Source organism: Mercenaria mercenaria, chromosome 1 (genome assembly GCF_021730395.1).
Source record: "Mercenaria mercenaria strain notata chromosome 1, MADL_Memer_1, whole genome shotgun sequence".
Lineage (NCBI taxonomy): Eukaryota > Metazoa > Mollusca > Bivalvia > Venerida > Veneridae > Mercenaria > Mercenaria mercenaria.
In genome coordinates, this window is record NC_069361.1 from 91,050,747 (window position 1) to 91,061,084 (window position 10,338).

Below are 10,338 nucleotides of genomic sequence, written 5' to 3' on the forward strand. Positions count from 1 at the left end.
TTTCTATCATACTATAATATCATAAGATAAGGCATAAAAAAATGTGTTTCCGGTATCCTGACCTACCCAAAATGTTTGGCCCGACCCTAAATGTTTTTATGGCCTTGGAGAATTTTTTTTCAACTTTTTAACAAAAAGTTGCAAAACTGCACTTTTTATGCTTTAAATGGTCAGATATTAGAATTCAACTTTCTGCTGCTCTAAAGGTATTACCCCCCTTACTTGTATTTATTTTTTGACACAAAAATAATTTCCAAAAAGTCCCACATAATAAAAAAAAATTCCCCCAAAAAAATTTACCAACCTATCTACCCTATTTTTTTTATACGCCCGAAGGGACGTATTATGTTATGACGCTGGTGTCCGTCTGTCCGTCTGTCCGTTAGCAATTTCGTGTCCGCTCTGTAACTCTTGAACCCCTTAAAGGATTTCAAGGAAACTTTACACAAATGTTCACCACACCGAGACGATGTGCAGAGCGCATGTTTTGGATGTCTCGCTTCAAGGTCAAGGTCACACTTAGGAGTCAAAGGTCATATCACTTTGTTTCGTGTCTGCTCTGTAACTCTTGAACCCCTTGAAGGATTTCAAAGAAACTTGACACAAATGTTCACCACACCAAGACGACGTGCAGAGCACATGTTCCGGATGACTTGCTTCAAGGTCAAGGTCACACTTAGGGGTTAAAAGTCATGTCAGTTTGTTTCATGTCCGCTCTGTAACTCTTGAACTGCTGGAAGGATTTCAAAGAAACTTGGCAGAAATGTTCACCACATTGTAACGATGTGCAGAGTGCATGTTCCGGATGACTCGCTTCAAGGTCAAGGTCACACTTAAGGGTCAAAGGTCATATATGACTTTGCTTTGTGTATATTGCTCTGCATTGCAGTGCTTTTGTTTTTATTTGACAGATCTCTTTTCTGTACTTACAATAATTTTTTTTTTAATTACTTCCCTTTTATGTTACTATAAATAGCTTATTTTGAAACTTTTTTATTATTGGCCGTAGGGAAAAACCGAGACCAGTTTTCTGTGGTACAACATGGATGGTACCTCCAATTTTAAGGTGTATTTTTACATACCTTTACCTGATAAGGATTTTTTTGTAGACTTCGAATATTTTTTTGTGGACTTGTTTTTTGAAGTTTTCCTTTTGTTGTTCCAGTCCTTTGGGGCTACAACAGTCAAGTTCTTAAAATTTTGCTCCCATCCTATGATGTAAGCCTTTGGGCGTATATTGCCCCGCTTGGCGGCGCTCTTGTTAGCATATTACTGGAAACAAACATTTTTTTACACCTAAAGTTAAATTTTCAGGCCATTTCTATTTTTTATATGGCTTAGATGTCAAATTTAAGGAAGCTACCTTATTTGCATTCACTATTTCTTTTATTTTTAAGAACATTATCTTTCTGCATTTTAATTATTTACATCTAATGATAAATAGAGAAGTAACTATGACACAGTCAAAAACAGTATTCTATAGGACTTGTCTGCTCTTAGTTTTGATAGATGCTCAACAATATAGAGTATCTTTTATGAAATATGAAATACTTTTTACAGAAATTTAATTGTAATAATTATGATAATTTCGTAATCGTTTTACATTTCTTGTGTGTTAACCTGATAAAGTTAATGTTTATTTTACAGAAACTGGAGCCTGACGTTCCAGAGTATGAGACCCTGAATATCAAAATTCAAGGTTATGACTTCCCAGTACTAGAGTCTTTCTCTAAATATGTCTATAGAGTAGCATCTAACATGGATATTGATTGTTCAAGGTAAGAAATTTACTTTCTCCTAAATGTGTAAATGTGTAAAAGTTTTTTTAAATTTATTGAACATTTTTCCCTGTTCTGTATAAGCTACATTTCTCATTAAAATGAGTTTTATATTAGTTTTATATACACATACTGAGGGTGTTGTGAAGTCCCTCTCTTGACTGTGAAATATTCAAATTTTCTAGATATGAATTTTGGTGGTTTTGGCTAAAATAGCTATTTTGTGGGTATATGAATTTGTGGATTATAACCTTGAAGATTAAATGAATGACATTTTATTTGTTCATACCAATTTAATATCATGAATTGAACCAACCTTAAAATCAATGAAAATTAGTGGCTGATGAATATTAATAATCATAGAAGATAGATAATTTTTACATATTGTGGAATTTAGAAAAAAGCAATGTCCATACATAAAGTATCATTATTTGTTTTATATGCCCTTTTATGTTAGATGCAACTCATTAACCTGATGTGTCCATTTATTTTACCTGAAGTAAATTCTGAGTGTAAAATTTCCATAGACCCAACAGTGATTAATTTGAATACTACAACCCGCCCGCTTAGCTCAGTAGGTAAGAGCGTTGGTCTACGGATCGCTGGGTCATGAGTTCGATCCTCGGGCGGGGCGTATGTTCTCCGTGACTATTTGATAAACAACACTGTGTCTGAAATCATTAGTCCTCCACCTCTGATTCATGTGGGGAAGTTGGCAGTTACTTGCGGGGAACAGGTTTGTACTGGTACAGAATCCAGGAACACTGGTTAGGTTAACTGCCCGCCGTTACATGACTGAAATACTGTTGAAAAACGGCGTTAAACCCAAAACAAACAAACATTTTGGACACTAATAATTTTTGTGCGATAATTGTTTTGAATATCAATTTTCTGGTGGTTATTCATTTTAAAAACCCTACACAGACAAGCTTCCAGCAACTGAGAAGACGTCTTGTCGAAATACACCCAGGGTGTTATTCATTTCTAAAACTCTGTGCTGACAAGCATTTCATTGAGCTTATCAGGTGACTATGACGCTTATAACCACTCCATAGAGTCCTTCCAATTTGGAAGAAAACAACTGATGTTTCTGTTGAAGAGTCTTAATGCTATTATTTTTGTTTGGAAAATATCTTGGTATAATAAAACAAGTAGCACAGGATGTCTTGGGTGATATGGGATATTGTTGACCTTTGAAAAACAATTACACCCTCACTGACACCTCAGGTTTTAATACTTTTCCCAGGTTTGACAATATCTCATATCACTCTCGCTGGTCTGTGTTATTTATGTATTATACAATTATTGCCTTTTGGTGAGGTAGATATGTGGATTTATCAGGTCGATAAATCCACATATTGACCGAACCTAAAAGGCAAGAATTGTTTTATTATTAAATCCAGCCTACTTAAATAAGTATTAAAATTGAATACAAATACCTGCAGCCTTTGGTCATTTTTTCGCACTTAATTGTATACGACGTTGCATTGTTTTGACATCAAACTGTGATGACGTCACAGCTGACGTCAATATGTGTTTTTGGCTCAGCCTTTGAGTCAATACTGCTTTTTATCATTGATCATGTGACTACATCTAGACCAATGGAAAGGAATATATATATATAGATTTAATAATACTATATATTTTCAGTGATAATTTACATGCACTGATATTCAATCTGAATATTATTTTCTTTTGTTAGATATCCAGTACCTGCCAAAAAGTTGGATATAAATTCATTACAGTTCCAATCGAAGGTTGTAACAGACTCCTTCAAACTTAATTATTATGAAAGAGTCGTGCAGGTAAACATTTATTTGCTTGATTTCTGGTCTATAACAGTCTTAAGACATTGGAAAAATGACTTTGTTAAAGGTTATTAGCACACCTGAGCACGAAGTGCTCAAGAGTGAGCTATTGTGGTCAGTGATTGTCTGTTGTACGTCGTCCGTCAACATTTTCATTTAAACGAAATCTCCTCTTCATCCACAAGGCCATTTTTCATGAAACTTTACAGGGATGTTCATTGGATGGTCTTCTTTAAAAAAAGGAAAGTTTTTTAAAATCTTGGCCAAAACCACAGGTGGCAGTAACGTACCTAGGATACAGTATGGGTCCATGAGCCATATACACATAAATATATTACAATTATAATGTTTTCTTAGAAAAAAAAATGCCAAAAAACCATTTTGAAAATTTTTTGCCCCTGTAACAATGAGCCATTAGAAAGGTCTTCATGTGCATATTGACATGTGCATTGCTTCCAGGTCGTAATTTTTTTGTCAAAAAAATATTTCTTTATAAATGATTTGCCATCTTTTGGGCAAGTGAATACTCTTTCAGAAAAATCTTACTTCAAAGCTCAGTTGTAAACCGTTTACGCACAACGAAAGAGCAACGGCATACAAAGCGGTAGTTTTTTCTCTATCCGAATAAATCCCACACATTTTACGCACGGAAGTCTTCCCCCTAAAACACATCAATTACACTGTGTCAGTTAAAAATAGCGTTACAAGTGGTCAGAATAGGCTAATTGCAAACTAACAAGACTAAAAATAAGGTTCAGTCCTACTTAGTTACTTACCAGTTGCTATTTCATTTGAATTTGGTAAATAGTCATCGTCTACCGTAGCTGCTTGTTTATATTCGGGTACAATTCGGATTTTATCACTACGTTTCAAATATGTAAACTGTCTCCGCCAGTGAAAACGTTCTTTACAACTGCTGTCTTGTCATCGATAATATTGGCAAGCGGAGGTAATTTGCGAAAGCGAAAAAGTTAAATAGAGAAACTGTAAGTAACAAAGTAGGACTGAACCTGATTTTCGGTCTTGTTAGTTTGCATTTAGCCTGTTCTGAATGGTTATAACGTTATTTTAAACTGGCACAGTGTGCTTGGTGTGTTTTAGGGGGAAGTCTTTGGTGATAAAAATATGTGAGATTTATTCGGATAGAGAAAAAACCGTTTTTACGCCTTTGCTCGCTCGTTGTGCGTAAACGCTTTGCAACTGAGCTTTGAAGTAAGATTTTTCTGAAAGAGTATTCACTTGCCCAAAAGACGGCCAACCATTTATAAAGAAATATTTTTTTGAGAAAAAAAATATGGACCTGAAAGCAATGCACATATCAAAATGCTCATAGAGACCTTTCTAATGGCTCATTGTCACAGGGGCAAATTTTCAAAATGACTTTTTGGCATTTTTTTTCTAAGAAAACATAATTGTAAAATATTTAAGTGTATCTGGCTCATGGTACGTTACTGCCACCTGTGGCCAAAAGCACAGGTCCTAGGACTTTGATATCTGGTAATTACATGTAGCATCATGTAGTGGTCCTCTGCCAAGATTGTTCAAATTATCCCCCAAGGGTCATTCCATAAGACTTATATTTGAAAATCTTCTTGTCCAAAACCACTGGGCCATAGGGCTTTGATATTTGATATGTAGCATCATCTAGTGATCCTACACCAATAGTTCAGATTATCTCCCTAGGGTCAAATATGGTGATATACCACCTCGGTAGCCTAGTGGTAGAGTGTCTGCTTTGAGTGCGGGAAGTCGTGGGTTCGATCCCCGGCCACGTCATACCAAAGATGTAAAAAATGGTACTAGTAGCTTCCTTGCTTGGCACTCAGCATTAAGAGGATAGTGCTAGGACCGGCCTGGTGTCAGTATAATGTGACTGGGTGGAGTATCATGCCACGTGTCTATGGTGTGATATTCCAGTGAGGCAGCACTATAAAGTTGGGCATTGTGCTCACTGCTACAAGTAGACACCGTAGTTTATATGACTGAAAAATTGTTGAAAAAGACGTTAAACCAGAACACACACACACACACACACTCACATGATTTATATAGACTTACATAGGGAAAACTTTGAAAATCCTTTTTGTGCAAAACCACATGGCCTAGGGCTTTGATATTTGGTATGTAGCACCATATAGTAGTCCTTTACCAAGATTGTTCAAATTATCCCCCTGGCATTAAAAGTGGCCCCCGCCCCGGGGGCACATGGTTTAAATAGATTCGTATAAGAAATATTTAAAAAATCTTGTCTCAAACTGCATGGCCCAGAGTTATTTTTTTGGTATGTTGGATTGTCTAGTGGTCCCCTACCAAGTTTGTGCAATTTCTTTTCCTGGGGTCAAAATGGCCTGTCTCAGGGCTGGGGTCACATCTTGTAAATAGACTTATATAAGGAAAACGTTTTGTCTAACACTGCAGTGTATAGAGTTTTGATATTTGGTGTTCATCATGGGCAACAATCAGAATTCACCTTGCTCTACTGACCTGCTGTCCTGTTTATGAAGCTACGGTAATGAGATTTAAAGCATGTTTAATTGTTTCCAGCAATTTGCAGTATTCACTTTTGGTGACTTTGACCTGTTGACCTAATTCTCTGATTATATAGTGGAAATTTTAATAATCTTCATGTTTGATATTGTCATATCACATCATTTCCCCAGTGTCTTACACCCCTCCCCCCCCCCCCCCCCCCCCCCCACTAAAAAAAACAAAAAAAAAAACACACATACACATTGCCTGCCTGTATTTATTTAGTAGAAACTTTTAACTGTTCAATCAAGCATCTAAACTCAAGTGAGCGATATAAGGCCATCATGGCCCTCTTGTCTAAACTTATTTTCTTAGTGTAATCTCTTAGTTACTGCCTCCAACCATCCCCCATTAAGCCCACTTCTACTCCTCACCTAACTGTCACATGACTGGACTCATTAACGGATTAAAATAATTCACCTTTTGCCTCTTTTTTTTTCATTTTTTATTAGCTCACCTGTCACATAGTGACAAGGTGAGCTTTTGTGATCACCCTTCGTCTGTCGTCAGTCCATCCGTCCGTCCGTGCGTGCGTCAACAATTTCGTGTCTGCACGATAGTGGTTTCATTTATGATTTTATTTTAACCAAACTTGCACACAACTTGTATCATCATAAGATCTCGGTTCCTTTCTTGAACTGGCCAGATCCCATTATGGGTTCCAGAGTTATGGCCCCTGAAAGGGCCAAAATTAGCTATTTTGACATTGTCTGCACAGTAGCAGCTTTATTTATGATTTGATTTTTACCAAACTGGCACACAACTTGTATCACCATAAGGTCTTGGTTCCTTTCTTGAACTGGCCAGATTCCATTATGGGTTCCAGAGTTATGGCCCCTGAAAGGGCCAGAATTAGCTATTTTGACCTTGTCTGCACAATAGCAGCTTCATTTATGATTTGATTTTAACCAAACTGGCATACAACTTGAATCACCATAAGATCTTGGTTCCATTCTTGAACTGGCGAGATTCCATTATGGGTTCCAGAGTTATGGCACCTGAAAGGGCCAGAATTAGCTAGTGTGACCTTGTCTGCACAATAGCAGCTTCATGTATGATTTGAATTTAATCAAACTTGCACAAAACTTGTGTCACCATAAGATCTTGATTCCTTAGTTGAACCAGCCAGATCCCATAATGGGTTCAAAGTTATGGCCCCTGAAAAGGCCAAAATTAGCTATTTTGACCTTGTCTGCACAACAGCAGCTTCATTTATGATTCGATTTTAACCAAACTTCACACAACTTGTATCATACAGATCTTGGTTCCTTTCTTGAACTGGCCAGATTTTCATGGTTCCAGAGTTATGGCCCCTTAAAGGTCCAAATTGGCTATTTGGCTTTTGCAGCATATAGAGACTTCATTTATGGTTCTATTGATACAAACTTCCAGAATAACTTCAACAACAATTATTCTTGGATTCCATGACAAATCAGATCCAATCATAGGTTCAGAGTTATTTTATATCTGATTACCTCCCCTGATTGTAATCAAAACGGATTTATATCAGTAAGTCCTTATAGGACTTATTTGAAATTTCATTATTGTCATTAGTTGGACTGAGCCAATCAGGGTAGATAACTATCGACTGATTTTATGTCAAATTACCTCCCTTTATTTCAAATTAAAATGGGTATATCTCCGTAACTAATGAAGATACTGATCTGAAATTTCATTTATGTCAACAGATTTATTTGGCAGATCCTTCTTTTTTTCACTTACAATAATTTTTTTTTAATTACTTCCCTTTAATGTTACAATAAATAGCTTATTTTTAGTAACTTTTTTATTATTGGCCATAGGGAAAAACCGAGACCACTTTTCTGTGGTACAACATGGATGGTACCTCCAATTTTTAGGTGTATTTTGACATATCTGTACCTTGTAAGAATTTTTTGTTCTTTTTGGTTAAATTTCTTCCCTTTGTTGTTACTGTCCTTTGGATTTAGATATTTTTTCTGCGGACCTTCTTGTCCTCAAGTGCAATGATAACAGGTGAGCGATATAGGGCCATCATGGCCCTCTTGTTTGCATTTTTATCTTGTTGCAGTATAAATGAAAGAATCATACTATTAAATATATTATCCTGTTGCAGTTGCAAAATCTTCCATCAACCAAGCTTCAAATTCTGCTGGAAATGATTTGCGGGAATACACCAGAGGGAGTTAATGTTACACTGAAGGAGGTAAGCAACTATCTCAAAATATGTAACAGGCATAGAGTATTACTTTTCTGTTAGTCTGTCCACTGTACAGTCTATGCTTTAGTGTTTTGCTTAATGACTGAACATGCTTTAGTCTCTTCTTTGAGTAACTAATGTTTAATAGTGCTACTAGGTTAAAAATCTTTAGCTTGTCTGATTTTTGAATTGTCGTCACTTGATTGTCAGCATCTGTGTTATTTAAATTTTTTGCTTAAGTCCACCTTTTCTCTCAATAACTATAAGAACTATAACTTTGAAACTTTGCAGACTTTGCTTGTTTAATCTTACTGTAGTCATTGAAACAGACCCTTTGACTATTTGAAGAATAAGGAGGCATTAAGAGGCCACCATTTCATGCCTGTATTTCAAAAATTTCTTAAGAAGTTAAATACCTTCTTCATTTCTTAAGGTATTCAATTGAAACATATTGTAGTTGCTCATAGTGACAATGTACATTAGTATGACAAGATTTGTAGTTCTACCTGCATCTAGAGGTATGCCCCTTTTTAACTTTGAAATTTTATTTAAAGTTTTACAAATAGTACAATAACATGTTTTAACATTTCAGGTAATAACGCAAGATTGTGTCATCTGTTCCCATAACTCTAATTTGAATTTTAACAAAATAATCCCCCATCTTGGACTTCAATTTAGCTTTAAATTTTGAATTTAAATTGCTTTCTTCAAAGTTAATGGGGATATTGGATTGAAATTTTATGCAAGTTATTGAGGTAAATAAAACATGGTGAAAGGTGCATGTTTCATAACTCTGAATTGTATTTGGGCAAAGTATTGCCCCATTTTGGATTTGGAAAATTTAGGATAAAGTTTTGCAGTCCGCAGCAAGTGCACATACTTCATTGAAACTTCACACAGATGCTGAAAAAAAAAACTGGACAAAATTACAGTGTTAAGTCCCTTACCTCTGTTATATAATGAATTTGGACAGTAAACCTATTTTTAGTTAAAAGGATGAACCTTCGAATAGTCGAGCATGCTGTCACGAGACAGCTCTTGTTCGCTAATTACTGCTGAAGTATAGTGACAGAAGTCATTAAAATGCATGAACTTCAAACACATGTGATATCAGCTGTTATTGGTATGAACAATGTACATTTCAGTCTTGCCGACTGAAAATAAAACTTATTTCAGAATACTTGCGTGATATCAGCTGTTATAGGTATGAACAATGTATATTTCAGTCTTGCCGACTTAAAATAAAACTTATTTTAGAATTTTCACGTGATATCAGCTGTTATAGGTATGAACAATGTATATTTCAGAATACACTAGAAGATGAAGAGATGTTATATATACCAGATCATCAGAAACGTAAAATAGAACAAATGATTGAAGATCTAGAGCTAAGGAGAGCCAAATAAAGAAAATCATTTAATTGTTGAGTAGAAATTTAGTGAATAAAATGATGATCTCAAAGTTGTCTTGTTTGTATGTCAATTAAATGTGACGTTTTATGTAATGTACTAATTAGCCCACCAGAGCACAAAGTGCTCAAGGTGAGCTATTATGACTGGTCATTGTCCGGTGTCTGTCATGCGTCATGCGCCGTGCATCAACATTTGCCTTGTGAACACTCTAGAGGCCACATTTGTGGCCCAATCTTTATGAAACTTGGTCAGAATGTTAGTCTTGATGATCTCTAGGTCAATTTCGAAACTAGGTCATGTTGAGTCAGAATCTAGGTCAGTAGGCCAAATCAAAGGAAAAGCTTGTGAACACTCTAGAGATCACATTTGTGACCCAATCTTTATGAAAATTTGTCAGAGTGTTAGTCCTGATGATCTCTAGGTCAAGTTTAAAACTGGGTCATGTTTGGTTAAAAACTAGGTCAGTAGGAACCTTGTGAACACTCTAGAGGTCACATTTGTGACCCAATCTTAATGAAACTTGGTCAGAATGTCTGTCTTGATGATCTCTGGGTCAGGTTCGAAACTGGGTCATGTTGGGTCAAAAACTAGGTCAGTAGGCCAGATCAAAGGAAAAGCTTGTGAACACTCTA

The 10,338-nt window shown here is 35.9% G+C and overlaps 1 protein-coding gene across 4 annotated transcripts in view; it reads left to right on the plus strand.

Moving 5' to 3' along the window:
- LOC123530616 (39S ribosomal protein L48, mitochondrial-like) overlaps positions 1-9,755 on the plus strand; it is a 28,751-nt gene extending 18,996 nt beyond the window's left edge. For all 4 annotated transcript variants that reach the window (XM_053517116.1, XM_045311400.2, XM_045311401.2 and 1 more), the window contains exons 4-7: positions 1,648-1,778; positions 3,481-3,583; positions 8,211-8,300; positions 9,602-9,755. In XM_053517116.1, the coding sequence (XP_053373091.1) occupies positions 1,648-1,778; positions 3,481-3,583; positions 8,211-8,300; positions 9,602-9,700 (423 nt within the window). In that variant the 3' untranslated portion in view covers positions 9,701-9,755. The remainder of the gene's footprint in view (positions 1-1,647; positions 1,779-3,480; positions 3,584-8,210; positions 8,301-9,601) is intronic.
- Positions 9,756-10,338: the final 583 nt, after the last annotated feature.